We start from the raw sequence: 16,248 nt of genomic DNA on the forward strand, positions 1-16,248 counted from the left end.
AAGGCGTAAAATGCGATTCTACTAGTGCCATCTAGTTGCGTGCCGTGCCAACTCTTGATGCTCTCCTCAGCTTCTTGAATGAACGGGACCAGTGCCTCCTTTATACTTTCAGTGCCCAGTAAAAGCGTGAGAGAACAGAATCCTTCGTCAGTGCAAGTGCAGCTCCTTGTCATTAGGTGCCGCCACTCAAACAGGGTGGCAGACAAGGTGGAGTTCTCTATGCGCAGCAACCGGTGTGGACCTGGCGCCACTCTAAGAAAAGAACAGCAGCCCCGCCGGTGTGCTCTGGTGGCTAAGCTACTTAGCTGCCGACCCGCGGGACGCGGGATCGAATTCCGGCTGCGGCGGCTGCATTTTCAATGGAGACGAGAATGCTGAAGGCCCGTGTGCTCAGATTTGGGTGCATGTTAAAGAACCCCAGGTGGTCGAAATTTCCAGAGCCCTCCGCTACGGCGTCTCTCATAATCATATGGTGGTTTTGGGATGTTAAACCACGCGTATCAGTCAGTCACAATATCAAAATAAAACAGTACGTAAAACAGGTTTATCATCACTGGTATGCACTCGGACCTCGAACGGCGGGTGCGCGTCACGGCCGTAGCTCTTAAACTAGGTTTATATCGCGAATACAATCGCTGAATGATGTCACAAGTTTTTCGAAGTGCCAGCTTTCACTTATTACCGGTGAGCGAAGAACTCGACGCCAAAGGACTGATAAAAACGTCGTGAAAGCGGCACATTTGTTTTGCGAGTGCTTGTGTGGCACATGTTTACGAAAGCTGACAATACCTAGCATGATGCCTGCAAAGCTTTGCGATCACCTGACTAACTCGGCTACACTGCTATGTACCTGCCCAACTCAGTCCCCACAAACAGGAACTGAAAATTGTCCATATTTATAAGGCCACAAATTATATAGCGAGAATAAATGAATCTTGGCACCTGTATCGTGAGCGCACAAGCCACAAATATTGTGACTCCACTGCTTTAAGGCCCGACTAAACATGCGCGTTGAAGCCCGTCAGCACGCAACTTTCTGACATGGCATCATGCCCTCTTCTTATGGAGAGTGAGGGAGAAAGTGTGAGAAGTTACGGTATTAAGACTACATTTTGTTTGTTATAATTGCAATATCTATATGTTTATTTAAAGTGCAATAAAATTGGCCATTTCTCAAAACTTAGAGTGAAAATTTCCAACTTACCATGTTGCTTAGAGTCTTTAAAAAACTTTCAACAGGTCCTGGAAAGTCCTTGAATATTTTTGAAGTTCTGCTTTGGAAACCTGTACAAACTGTGTCCATAATGAATGCATTCGTTTAGGGCTGAAGAGTATGCCCCATGCGATAAAAGCGTGCAGGTTGACAGCCATTCGGACTCTACTCTACTTTGCCGGCTACTGAATTAAGAGGCCAGAAGGAAAAAACAAAACAAAGCTGAGCAGTCGGATATTAAGGCTAAAACAATTCATCCACGAATACATATACGAGCTCAAGCAACTGACAGCAGTCCACATTTTGCACGCCTGTCACCTTGCCTAAAGTTTATAGTCTGCATTGTACATTAACAACACCTGTTCATAACATAGGCCATGTTATCAGGAATAGCGCCTCATATAGAGCTGTTCTTGTTCATTTCACGACGACTTCATTCTTTAAGTTCTCAAATAGTGAAATCACTTGGCATAGTTCCTCATTTCTTGTCACTTTCTCTCGGCGGCAACACATATAATACTCAAAAGCTATGCGAAGAGAACGGCTGATCACCTATGTATCAGCCGGGCCATGTTCAATGACACCAACATACATGTCAGGACAGTAGTGATTGCCTGTGTTTATTGCCGTCAGTCTTTTATAGTGAAATGAGGGAAGGGGTAGGGGTTTAGTAGATAGTAAAGAAAGGCACGTGTAGTGCAACCAAGATAGCTGGCTTGCGCTCTTCGGCCGGGGGTTTAGTATATCTAAAGAAAGGCACGTGTAGTGCAACTAAGATAGCTGGCTTGCGCTCTTGGGCCTGCGGATCACAAGATTGTCAAAAGTTTGCGGTTGCTTCCGTGGAAGCCTTCCCCTTCAACGTCATTGACTTAACAGCTGAAAGCTTTGATCTTATCCCAGACGTGCCGGACTTCGTGTTTGATGCTGCGACCTTCGCTGCAGTATAACTGGTTGCAAAGGTTGTTGCGAACAACTTAGCACTACTGCGGACGAGCCGGACGTGAGAGATTCTACGGAGGCAGGTGCCTGCTCTTCGTCGTCATCTTCCTCGTCAAGCGTTTCCTCAAAAGGCTCACTCGTTGCCAAGAGGTGTCGCCGATTGCGGCGCAGGATGTTCCGGTTTTCTGTCCGCACATGGAGGGATCGAGGCCCCTCTGATTTAAGAACCTTGGCTTTTCTCATCCATGTCTCTCCACCTATGCGAACGGTGTCGTTACTTTTGAGGCCGGGAAGTACACGTCTGCTGTGGTTGCTCTGCTGGTGCTTCCTTACTCGCGTGGGAACAAGGGGTCCGAAGTCCGGTATGGGGGTCCGCGGGCGTCTTTCTTGCAGTAGCTCCGCTGGTGATTGCCCATCCTCCAATGGACTTGTTCTGTAATTGAGGACACCAAGCCAAAAGTTTTCATTCGCTGCTTTCGTCTTTTTCAATATGCGTTTAATTATCTGTACACCTTTCTCGGCAAAGCCATTTGACTGAGGGTACTCTGGACTGGATGTGATGTGCTTGAAATCGAATTGCTGAGCGAATAGCCTGAACTCGCAACTGGCGAACTGGGGCCCATTGTCTATGCATACTTCGATTGGTATGCCGTAACGGAAAAATATAGCTCCCAATCTTTGTATCACGGAACTGGCTGCGGTTCTGGGTAATAAGTCAACCTCTGGGAAGTTCGACATTGAGTCATAGGCACAGAGATAATGCTGTCCACCATACTGAAACAAGTCGACACCCACGCGATACCACGTTCGAGTCGGTGTTGCACGCATGATTAGCTGTTTTGGCAGCGGCTTATAAGCATAAGTCTGGCATACTGAACAATTGCGAACTAGCCTTACTATATCAGAATTTAGATTGGGCCAGTATACCAACTGTCTTGCTCTGGCGTTGCATTTTCCAATGCCGAGATGTCCTTCATGAACACACTTCAATATGTCCGATTGCATGCTACTTGGCACCATGACCTTCGTTCCTTTTGAAAGGACTCCTTTGACAGAGAGTTCGGAAGCAGCCGCCTTCAGTGGACCTTCCACTGCGCACCCATTCGCAAGCTTGTAAAGTACCTGCTGAAGGTGTACGCCATGTTCGGTTTCACTTGCAAGTATTGAAATAGTTTTTTCACTCACGAGTGTCGATACTACCGCTGCTCCATGAACTTCGACGTCACTTGTGGGAGGCACAGCACTGCCTTCTGAAGAAGTTGCCTGGGAAAGCATGTCGGCCACAACTGATACAACCTATATCTCTGGAAGCAGTCTAGTGACATTTAATGTTATTTAGCGCATGAACTCCAGGCTTGCAAATAATGTGCTACGCCACTAGACAGTAGCAAGCATCAGGGAACATTATGCACGCAAGCTTTTAGTATTAGCTAGTGGACAAGGTTTGTCTCAAAAATAGACTTAGCAAGTCGGAAAGGCAGCTCTCAGTCAAGCTAACGTCATGGAAACTAAACGTATCGACCTAGCAGACGAAGCGCAAACGCCTCGATCAAGTAGTCACGAATGACACATGCCTTTCAAGTTAGCTGGATGTCCAGAATAACAAGTGCTTCACTATTGTCATTTACAAGTTTCTATAATACCTTAAACAATGCAAATACAGCCGAAAACCAAGCCGTATAGCAGCTTCGAATGCAGTAGTGCCATTTGTTAGCGCGAGAGACAAGGCGGTGGCATTTCTGATCCGGTGTGCGGCGCCTGGCAGCGAAAAGCCGCACTAATGCCGATGGCCACTTTCCATTGAAATCTGCTCCTTTTCCGGGCACGGAAAGAAACAGGGGAGGCACTGCTCCAAGTTAAGACTTGGCTCCGGCTTCATGCCAAAGCTGCTGCTGCAGAACGCCGAAAAGTTGTTGACCTCAACTTCCTACGCTTTCTTTCCTCCAAGCCAACAAAGTGAGTGTCTGCACCCCATGCCACTCGGCAGCATCCCCAGTCATCTTGGTCTGCACGAGTGCGTACACGTCTTGAATCCTCTGCCTCCTCTGCCGTCAGCCCGCCTACTGTATGGTGGCACTGTCCTTAAGTACTAAACATACTTTGAATGAAAACATTTGACAGAAGTTTGTTTGGTTGGGTACGAAACTCTGAGATGATTTACACTCCAACCTGAAGTTTGGAAGAAACCTGACGTCTCATTTGACGTCGTTTCATTGTTCACTAACGTGTCAGTTCCCTTCGCTGTCTCCGCTGCCCGTTCTGCGCTTGAGGAGAACGCAAGCATGAGTGAAAGGACTCCTTTGGCGGTTGACGAGCTCTGCCGTCTATTGTAGTTCTGCCTGTCCAGTACATACTTCTACTACAAAGGGTCTATTTTCAAGCAGAACAGTGGACCCGCGATGCGAGCTTCCATCTCCGTCAAGATGGCAAACCTGACCGTGGAGTACATAGAAGAGAAAGCACTCGGCCCCTTCTCGCCGCGACCCAAGCTTTTTCTGCGTTACATGTACCATTGCTTTTGCGTCATTAAGACATCTGAAGTTGAAAACTTCAGACAACGCAAAGCCGTACAATTCACGACCGATTGTGAAAGCGACCACTGCCTGTCCTTTCTCGGCGTCCAGGTGGCAAGAAAGTGCAACGGCCCGGAGTTCTTCGTTCATAGGAAGCCAACGTACACTGGCCGCTACCTTCAATTCAATTCTTCCCACCCCACCTGCCACAAGGCCTCGGTTGGGACCACGTTACTCGAGAGAGCAAGGAACTTATGCTCTAATGACACAGAGATGAAAAAAGAAGAGGCCCGCGTAATTGCGGACCTCAGAAAAAAACGAATACCCAAAAAAACTTCATTCGAGCCGCCACCCGCCACGCAAAGAAACAGAGGATACGAAAACACCAATCAACCTTAATTGGCAGCCACCCGAAACGCGTACCGGTCCCATACGCTCAGGGAACTTGGCGCTGATCTTCAAGAAGGAAGGGGTTCGCATTGCACACGTGCCTTCGTGTACGCTGGGCTGCCTGTTCCCCAACCTGAAATACCGGCCAACAATGGACAGGACCCCTGGTGTCGTTTACAAAATTCCGTGCGCCGAGTGCCTCTCTTCGTATATCGACGAAAGGAAAAACCTACCGGAACGACTGAAGCGAGACGCCAACGATGTGCAGAAGCTCTACAAAGAGCACAGTGCAGTCGCCGAACATGACGTTGGATCACCGGATAAATTTCGAAGCGACGGCCATCTCTGAAAGCGAGCTGAACTTGAGGAGAAGGTTATTACTCGGGTGGTGGCACATACAGAGGACAGCCCATAACATCAACCGCTCTCTCGGAACCCTTCCCCCAGTGTATACACATGGAATGCGCTCCACAGCAAAACGAGAGAGAGAGAGAGTGGGTCATTATCTATTACGCGAGTGCTTTGAAGACGCCGCTGCTACGTAGCCTGCATAGTCACCCCTGAGGAAGGAACCAAGACTGTTTTGAAACGTCGGGTTTCTTCAAAACTCTTGGCTGGAGCCTAAATCATCTCCCAAACATACCTTTTGTAAACTGTTAGCGTTGTACAGTGGGTTTCTATTTTTGTTAGCTTCGTTTAGGCTCTCATTTTCTGTACCTTTTTCTCTTCCTTTCTAATTTTATTTCTGATGCGTAATTATATTGAGTGTTCATTTGCGTGCACAAATGGTCTAGTCGGTTAATTTCTTGATTATAGTTATGTCATAACAATACATGGTCATGTTACAATACATTCTGTGGAGCCTCGAAATGAGACACGCTCTCAGGACAAAAGGACACAATAGACAAGGTTGAACCCATCCCAAACCAAATCATTTATTGCACTATGTTTCGTCAGACGAATGTCGTCAGACAAATCATATACATCACTAGTGACATGCTAAAACACACCTTACACAATGTACCAAATACGACACTCAATCAACATAATAAACTAACACAAGGTAATGCGAAGGCGGCATCGCCAGCACTTGACTCGCCATGAGAGGCCTGCAGGAGACAACCCGCCCTGTCGCTGCCATGAATTCACCTATGAGACGCCAGCCGCCACATGCCAAAGAGAGCCGCTCATAAATCATGAGCTGCCGCCCAGCCTCACCGCTAGGCATCACTGCTGGCGCTAGTGTGCTATCTATAGTGATGATGGTGAACCCTGTGCTAGCACTGTGCCACTGACCACTCAATGGTTGGTAACACTCACACTCTCGGGAACACACAGGCAACAGATGCGGTCTAACGCAAACCAAACAATAATATTTGTTGAACTGCTCTTACATCTGCGATATCGTCAGCCGAATCAATTAGGTTAGTAGTGGCTTGCTAAAACACACTCTATACAATATTTATTAATTCATTTATTTATTTACATTACCCTCAGGGCCCATAAAGGCGTTACAGAGGGGGTGGGTAATATAACAAAAATGCAGCAATAACAGAATACAATAATACAACCAATTAATTTAAACAATATTCAGGTATTAGAGGCTTAAGATATGATCGGTTAGTGCAGTCTTGAAGGATGACACATCCTCAATGGAGGCGATGGAGGGGGGAAGGTGATTCCACTCGGCACTGGTCTTTGGCAGAAAGGAGTCTGAAAAAACGTTAGTACGGCAGAAAAATAAAAATTTTATACTGATGATCAAGACGTGACGATATGTGTGAAGGTTGCGAGATGAGTTCCTGTTTAAGTGAATTATTTTGGTAAAGGATTTTGTGAAAAAGGCATAGACGAGAAATTTTACTTCGAATTTGCAAATCAATTAGTCCAAGGTTTGATTTCATTAGTGAAATGCTAGATGTGCGGGTATAGTTTGAATTAATGAAACGTGCTGACCGATTTTGAACCGACTCAATGATTGCTGATAATGTTTTTTGACCGGGGTTCCACACAGATGATGCATACTCAACCTTCCGTCTAATTAGCGTTTTGTACAGCATTAATTTTAAATGGGAGGGGGCTTCAGAAAAATTTCTGCGTAGGTAACCGAGGGATCTGTTGGAATTGTTAGTGATGTATTCGATGTGCGCATGCCAAGAAAGCTTATTAGTTAGCTGAATTTCGAGATATTTATATGAGGTTACATAATCAAGATTGATGTTATTGATAGTATAGCCGAAAGAAGTGGATGAGCCAGAGCGACGCGAAAAAGACATGATTTTGCATTTAATGGGATTGAGGAACATTAGCCATTGTGAGCACCACTTAGATATGTTATCTAGGTCTGACTGAAGAATAATGTTATTATGCTGATTAGTTATTTCATGATATAGAACACAATCGTCGGCAAAAAGTTTTATAAAGCTATTAATAACAGTAGGTAAGTCATTAATATAAATTAAAAATAGCAATGGGCCCAAGACGGAGCCTTGAGGAACACCTGACTTTACATGACAGTGCGGGGATGCAGCATCATTAGCGGTTACAAATGGAGTACGGTTAGTTAGAAAGCATTTTATCCAACTGAAGATGTTAGGATCAATATTAAGAGTACTGAGTTTAAGAAGTAGTAAGCAATGAGACACCTTGTCAAAAGCTTTAGCAAAATTCAAAGAGGAAGAAATGCTATGTATAAACGATATTAGTTGTGTTTCGCAGGAGTAGTTCTTGCGAAACCCATGCTGAAATGAAGTGAAGAAAGAGTTTGACTCAAGAAATGAAACGAGATTAGAAAATATGATATGTTCAAGGATTTTGCAAGGTACGCTGGTAAGTGGAATGGGTCTGTAATTGAGAGGAGAATGCGGGTTACCTGATTTTAACAGCGGTACCACCTTCCCCGCCTTCCAATTTGCGGGCAAAGTCGAGCACTCAATAGACTGGGTGAAAAGGTACATACAAATATACAGAGGAGTACACAGCAGTATTTCTCAGAAATTTCGAATTAATTTCGTCCGCTCCACAGGAAGAGGATAGTTTTAAACTATGAATTAACTTTAAAATCCCCGCAAAATCCACAACAAGTGGATCCATGGTAAAAAAATCTTTTTTGCGCATGTACGGGACTGTGGCAGTACAGCAGTCAGAAAATGACTTTGCAAAGGTGTAATTTAGAACCATGCAACATTCTTCATTGCTCATGGTGCAACCACCAGTATCTGTAAGAAATATGTTATTTTTCTTTTTTATTTGAATAGTGCTTCAAAATTTCGATGGATTAGTAGAAAGAAAGGAAGTAGATATGTATTAAAGAAGACGACCTTTGCTTCTCTTAACGCGATGCGATATGCATGCAATGTGTTTGCGTAACCATTCCAAAGAGTAGATGTTTGACAGCCTTTCGCAAGACGAAAAGTGCGTTTTTTCTTGTTTGATAATCTTTTTCGTGTCGTTGAAAACCAAGGGGAGCGTTTCTTTCCGGAAAGCCTGCGCAGTGGAATATATTTAGCGACAAGTGACGTGGCTTTGTTCCTAAATAATGTCCAATTATCTTCTACAGTATGGCTAAAAAATTCTGGCATGAACTCGTCAATGAATAATGCAAGTTCATTATTGATTGCTGTGCAATCGCCTCTCGCATAATCTCTGATAAATTTTGGATTGCTTTTCTGACATGTAACACGGCCCTTTTCAAAAAATGTAAAAAACAATGATCGCTTATTACGGGTAAACAAGTGAATGAATGCACTAAATTAGGATTACTGACAAGGACCAGGTCAAGTCTGTTCGATGAAGTAGTGCCAGTTCTAGTAGGCCCAGATACAAGTTGCGCAAGATTTAAATTTAAGCACAAGTTAATAAAAGATTGACTTTCAACGGACGAACCAAAAACGGAGGGAAATCGCGAAGCCCAACTTATTCTAGGAAAGTTAAAATCTCCCAGAAGAAGCAACGGAGAGTGAGGAAATTCTGAGACGAGAAAATTAAGAACGTCATGCAGCTCATCGCAGAAAGTAGTTGGTGCATTTGGCGGCCGATAACAGGCACAGATGAATGTGTTTTGGTGGTCTATGACAGCACGCACACAAACCAACTCTAAGGACGTTGTAAGTGCAATCCTAGCAGACACTATATTGTCGGCAACGGCAATTAGAACGCCACCACCCGGTTTTAAATCGCGGTCACGACGGTACACAACATAATTCTTGTCGCAGTGAAACAGCTCTTCACTATAAACTTTATCGGTCAACCAGGTCTCAGTCAATGCAACCACGTCAGCAGCGCATGAATCAATAATAGGTGTTAGAGCGTCGCGCTTATTGATTAAACTGCGCACATTTGACAATAAAAATGATAAGCCTTGAGAAGACTGGCTCCGTTGCTGATGCCTAACATCTGTTAGGAAAAAGACACATCAGGACGGCGGTTTGTAGCGGCAGACGACAGTTCAGCAGTACTGGCGGCATTGCCCAAATGCAGTTCACAGACACTGTCAGTATCAGGGGAGTAAATGTAACATTTTTTGTTGATATACAGCTTGTTGTACCTCACAGTGAAAAGTTCGCCGCTTTTCTTGCCAGAATCGTACAATTTTGTTCTGACAGTTCTGGTTGCCTTACAAAAGTCTTCACTTACGGAAACACCACTTGTTTTTAACTTATTTTTGGAAGAGAGGATCGTTTCTCTTAGTTTACAGGATGAAAACCGGACAATAACAGGTCTGGACTTATTAGGGACAAAACGGCCAAGCCTGTGCACCCGGGAAATGCGATCATCGCTGCTATCTAGGTTCAAGCCTAAAGCTGAATTTAATATCAAGCAAACTTTTTCTTCTGACTGTGCCCAAGTTTCAGCAGCGGCGTCTACTACATCGTGAAATATTAAATTTTCTCGACGTGAACGGTCCTCAAATTCATTGAGCTTTTGGTTCAGTACGGCCATTTGAGGCCCGAGACTTTCTTCCTGTTGCCCCTCTGACGATCGAATGCTTTGTTCAACTGCCGAGAGCCTATTGTCGATATCGGCGATTTGTTGCTCCATTGAATACTGAGCCTCTTTGACTTCACTCAAGGCAGACATCACTTCTTCATGTTTGGAATCGAATTTGTCGTGCAGTGATTTAACGAGCTGTAGCAGTTCTTTGTTAGGATCGTCTTTGGGGGGGCCAGGGTTTAGCTCTACGTCGCCGGACATGAATAGCAACTTAGCGATAAACACACATTCACATGTTAATTGAAACAATGTTTGTGGGCCTGGAAGCACTAGCAGCCAAACATTGCTTGACTTTTTGAAGTGAAGTTGAGGTGCTGTACTCACCTGCACCCAAAAACGGAACGGTGTTTGAAACATGTTGACGGCTGTAGTGCTTCCATTCTGGCGTAAGCCATTCCAGCTGCTTTTAAGGCTTGCCGATGTTGATGCGTCTGTCGATTTGGTAGCTGGGAATGACAGCGCTGCGATGAGACGCGGCCAGCTTGCGCAAAATGTCTCGGTGGCCTCACAGCGGAACGGGTGCTTGTTCAGCCGGTTGGGCAAGTTGATGCCTCCGTCATTTGCTGCTGGGATTGCCAGCACTTGCGCTTGCGCAGAACCAGTGAGGCTGTTCCACGCGGCGAATCCGATGGAAATCTGCACCCAAAAACAGAACGGTGTTTGAAACATGTTGACGGCTGTAGTGCTTCCATTCCCACTGAAGTGGCGTAAGCCATTCCAGCTGCTTTTAAGGCTTGCCGATGTTGATGCATCTGTCGATTTGGTAGCCCGGAATGACAGCGCTGTGGTGAGACGTGGCCAGCTTGCGCGAAATGTCTCGGTGGCCTCACAGGGGAACGCGTGCTTGTTCAGCCGGTTGGGCGAGTTGATGCCTCCGTCACTTGCTGCCGGGATTGCCAGCACTTGCGCTTGCGCAGAACCAGTGAGGCTGTTCCACCCGGCGAATCCGATGGAAATCTGCACCCAAAAACGGAACGGTGTTTGAAACATGTTGACGGCTGTAGTGCTTCCATTCCCACTCCAAATACGACACTCAATCAACATAATAAACACAAGGTAATGTGAAGGCAGCGTCCCCAGTGCTCGGCTCACCACGAGGGGCCCACGAGAGACAACCCGCGGCCTCCATGAACCCACCATGGGAGACTGCCATTTGCGCCACCCGCCACATACCGAAGAGAGCCACTCAAGTCTTGCGTGCCACCACCCAGCCTCATCACCAGGCATCACTGCAGGCTCTACCGTGCTAACCATAACGATGATGATGGTGAACCCTGTGCGAGCACTACTCCCCCTACTGCTCGATTTTTCTTACTCTAAATCCAGTTTATCCAGGAGACACGTGTGCGCCACAAGGTGCAAATGACTGTTCATGGGATGATAAAACCCCCAGAAGTGTTCAGCGTTGCCATGTGGTGAGTCTGAGGGTGAACATGGTTCACTGCTATGCTACTTGGTAGATAAACGGGAACTTGTTGCACGTTCCAACTCGTACATTCTGCGTTACGAATCGGGGACATTGCTGCAGAGAACAAGTGAACTCCGGCTGTTCTTCACACGAGCAATCACTGCATGTTGGTGTCTTCTTCTGACTACATTTAAATGGTGTTGCAGTGCTCCTTTAAAGAAGTTCTCAAGTGTGCTCTGGCTAGGTGAAAGGTCGATGCAGCTTTTTGCATAACTTTCAGTGGCATCCTATTTCACCATCACTCCTCATTCAAATCGAATGTCATGCTGTTGCACTATGTCCTGATAAATAGCAGTGTGTGAGTTCTAACGCTCCGTTGTCGCAGCCTTATGGCCCTGTTGGTGAGGGAGCTGCCTGCGGAGTGCAGGATCCACGAGGCAACATGGCAGCTGGCCTGCTTCCACAGATGCCCATGTCTCCACAATTCTCGGGGTGAGTTTTTTTGCCCCAACATTGGGGGTGAATATCGTTTTAAACTACAGTTGGGTACAACTTCATAAGGCAAAAAGGAAAGGCCTTGCCCAGATGACCTTAGCATGGCAGCCTTCCTGACTGATGTTCTTTGTCGGCGGAGGTATCCGTTATATAAAATATGCGCACATGGATGCAAGCTTGTGTGCATCTTCTTTCAAGGTGGAATTCCCACTACCTTCTAAAGTTGTATCCAGCTATGAATATGCTGTGCAAAAATTTACGAAATGCTTCACTTGTTGTCTCACGTGAATTGCCGAAACTCTTTATTTTATGTCGGATATCATTTTCATAGATAATGTTGTCAGAAACAGTAACATAGTTCAAGTGCTGTCAACAGGCCTTTGGCTACCAGCTGGCCTTTTCGCAATCCTAGAGCCTAGGTAAGCATACTGAACCAAGCTAGAATGTTTGCAATGTTTAGCTTCTTGTTGCATGTTCAGTCAACTTGTATTTCAAAGAACAGGCCGCAAGCCTGATAGATGCCTGTTTTTGTTTGTTTTTTAATCAAGATGTTGCGTGTTTGCACTTCACGACAGCTCTACAATTGTCATCATAGGAACGTGCACCTCTCCCCGGGTTTTACTTGTGCTTCTCTAGTCACCCACTTGGTATGTGGGGCTGTTCGAGAAACTGCTGTCATCTTCACCAGGTGGCTGACGTCACGTACAAGATCATCCCAACTGATCCAACAATGAGTGACACCGTTCACGTGGCTCGGCTGAAGCCTTCGACTTAATTTATGTAGATTAAGCACCGAGACAGTGCTTTTACCACTGGGGGTTATGAGACATAACAGCACGACCGCATGAAAGAAAGAGGAAGACTATGTTTCTTTTGGTTGTTGCTTGTATGGTGCCGTCTTGTTTTTCTACTAGTGCTGGGCATCGTAAGTAGGTTTTAAGATGAGATACTAGTAATACTATCAAACCCAAAGGAACACTGGCGGACTGTGCTACCAAGATTTTATACATTGTTATCAGTTGAGCATGTGACAATCCTTGTAATAGTGACGGCAAGTTTGTCTCGTATTTTGTACCTTACATACCGTAATTACTCGAATCTAATGCGCACCTTTTTTCCGAATAAGCGAGTTCATAAATCGCATGCGCGTTAGAATCGAGTACGAAAAAAAGACATGAATACAATCATTCAATTGCAATCGGCATTTCCGAAATGGCCGCCCCCTACATGCGTCGGCATGGCACGTTGGCCATTTCTGCCTATGTGTTTCCCATGTGCGGCACTTCGTACATGTGCTGAGGAGTTCGTCATCTTGTAATGCATTAGCATCGATGGCATGGAAGGTCCGACTCCAAAAACTCGACTAGTGCAGCACGATGCCGCTTTTAAAAGAAAAGTTATCGCATGTGCAGAAACCGACGGAAATCGGGCCGTATCGCGGTCGTTCGGAGTTCCCAAAACGTGTGTGCGGGACTGGCGGACACAGAAGCAGAAGATTCTCGACAGCGAAGCTTTACTCAAAGGCTTCAGTAGACCACAGCAGGGTCGGTTTCCGCAAATTGAAGAGCTGCTTGGTGAGTATGTGCTTGAGCAGCGAGCGGAACAGCAGCCCGTGACGACAGAACTGCTCCAAGTGCGGGCTATGCAGTTAGCCATAGAAAAAGGGCTAATGCGGAGCCAGTTTAAAGCGAGCAGGTGCTGGCTAACTAACTTTATGAAGAGGAAAGGCTTTTCTCTCCGAAGGCGAACGGGCACATGGAAAAAGCTTCCAGAGTACAACGAATAGCTTCACAGTTTTCAGAGGTTCGTCCTTAACTTGCGGCACAACAACGGCTACCTGCTTCAGCAAATCAGGAATGCCGATCAGACGCCTCTTTACTTCGACATACCTGGCACCACAACCGTCGAGAAGAAGGGAGCGAAGCAAGTTCGCGTGCCGACATCGGGCCACGGTAAAACTAGAGTGACGGCAATGCTCTGTTGCACGTCAGATGGGCACAAGCTTTCCCCGTACATGTTTAAATGGAAGACGCCTTCAAAAAGAGTCGTTTTCCTGAGTAGTGTGATCGTGCGGGCGAAAATGAAAAATGGGTGCACGTTGCAATCGAGGGCGCGGTAGAATCGAGTAATTACGGTACTTTCCATCATTGATAATCACTGGAAGCCAGTGCTGCATTTGTAGCTTTTATTTGGTGGGAACTGTTGGTGAAATCGTGACATTTACACAAGTGTGGTTTGTTAGGACAGACCCATGTACGGGAGAAATTTAGACATTATGAACCAGTTTTCAAAGTTACTTTGGTTTACCTTTTTCGTTAATGCTGCTACAAACTGAATTTGTAAACAAACCACATTAAAACACACTATTGGCTACAATAGACTCGAAAGTAAGCAACTTTTTTTTTTTTTCACGTTGGACCTATAAAAAATGTTATTGTCATGCTGGTGTTCACTGACACCAAACTTGATGGTGCCATATCTGCTCACTTAATCAAGCCATGCTAAATTTAAGTTACAACTGAGCACATAAGGCAACTATATGAACTCTAAACACTTCTTCATTGCTATATTGTGATGGGAATGAACCAGCATGTGACCCCTTTGACAAGAGGCTGTTGCCAACAGCATGAACATGGATTCGATGTCAATCTGAATTCTAATATGCAGGCAATTCTCTGACAGCAAATGCAGTAATGTAGAGAAGGTGAGAATTTTGACGAAGAGGATGAAATTGGACTCTCCTTGTTTCTCAATACTATGCACCCGCACTGCAAAAGTCACGGCGGTCGCATATCGTGAAAGGGTTGTATGAGCCAAGTTGTGCCAGATATGAAGAGGGGGGGGGGGGGGGGCAGTTGTATAAATGGGTGGTGTAGAGCTACTGTATTGCAGACCACTTGCATTGACTTTTCGTTTGAGCAACAGGTTCTTCTAACATAAATTTTTATAAAGGTGCCTTTTGTTAATAGTCAACATTTTTTCGCAAACACAGGTACCACCATAATCTCTTATGGGTGCTGTTAAATGAAATGCCTAGCTAAAGATTGTAAGCCCATCCCTGGCCTAAACTTGCATGAAAGCTTGCTTATCTGACCCTAGCATGGCACCCCGACAAGGCAAAGGTTGTAGGGCAAGACCAAGTGCAAGTGCATTACGTGTTTGCAGGTCATGATTGACTAAGCCTGCTTATATGCTTGTGTTTGTTTGCCTTAGTTCTTAGCAATAGTTGCCTTAATTTGGGCTTATTTCTTCTTTATTAGTTTTGATTTTGTCTAAAAATCTGTTTGCCTTTGGTAACTTTTTTTAGTATGGCACAAGTAGAAGTTTGCAGTTCAGTTTGTGCACATGTATTTCACCATTTGGCTAATGAGCCCACTGTTTGGCCACTCTTCGAGATCCGAGTCCTTTTGTCCACAGAGCCAGTTTGGAATTGAAGGTGCATACAACAAAATGCAGAGCATCATTCTACCCTGTCTCTATTACAGGGCTGTCATTCCAGCAACCAGCATGGCCGGCCAGGGAGCGCCGGCGACACCAGTGGGCTTTCCACTGCTCTGACCCCCAAGTCTAGAGCAAGATTGATTGCGTTCAGAGGAAATAAATTGCTCCTCACCCAAGCACTTGCCTGGGTGATGATAAAGTGCACACGCCACTTTGGTTTCTTTGCCCGTAGCCTCAAGGTTTTTTAAAGGAAAGTGTTTCAGACCACTTGATAATAATAAACTCGTGTGAAATTGTCACCTGTCTGTGTATCTTTATCTTGCGACTATGAGGACCAGTTGGTCGGTGCCATGTTGAACACTTTTGCGTCAGATGAAATTCTATGAGAGTGACCGAACAAAGCCAATGCATTCTTTCTGGTTCCTAATACAAGCATAGTAAACCTGAAAGAGGAAGAAATAAAACATGCCACCATTGGGGGCCGAATCCACAACTTTCACACTATGCTTGTGTGAGGGCAATGATGGTTTCCCCGTTGACATTCTCGGGCATTTCTGTGTAGAAATGGCAAACACTTTCTAGTAGCACTAGTTGTAGGCAATGTCGGTCATTCTTTTTTTGCATATAGTGTCACACTGTGTCAGCAACAGTGTTGTGGTAGCTTAAGGCTGATGCAGAAAACTAACGTAACTAAGGTTCACATACATGACTGATATATTGAAACACTCTCCTAAACGAACTACAATACCCATTGAAAAGCCTACATGATGTCAGAACAGCTTCACATTCGTGAATTTATGATCTTGAAACTGCAGCTGTATGAAGCATGGCCAGTTTGGCTTTTAACTCCTTGAAGC

At 45.4% G+C, this 16,248-nt stretch overlaps 1 protein-coding gene across 1 annotated transcript in view; it reads left to right on the forward strand.

Annotated features, from left to right (window-relative positions):
* Stam (signal transducing adaptor molecule) overlaps positions 1–15,690 on the forward strand; it is a 232,534-nt gene extending 216,844 nt beyond the window's left edge. Inside the window, exons 12-13 of the mRNA XM_075886399.1 lie at positions 11,841–11,947; positions 15,436–15,690. Coding sequence (XP_075742514.1) covers positions 11,841–11,947; positions 15,436–15,508 — 180 coding nt within the window. The 3' untranslated portion in view covers positions 15,509–15,690. The remainder of the gene's footprint in view (positions 1–11,840; positions 11,948–15,435) is intronic.
* Positions 15,691–16,248: the final 558 nt, after the last annotated feature.

This window comes from Rhipicephalus microplus, chromosome 2 (assembly GCF_043290135.1).
Source record: "Rhipicephalus microplus isolate Deutch F79 chromosome 2, USDA_Rmic, whole genome shotgun sequence".
NCBI lineage: Eukaryota > Metazoa > Arthropoda > Arachnida > Ixodida > Ixodidae > Rhipicephalus > Rhipicephalus microplus.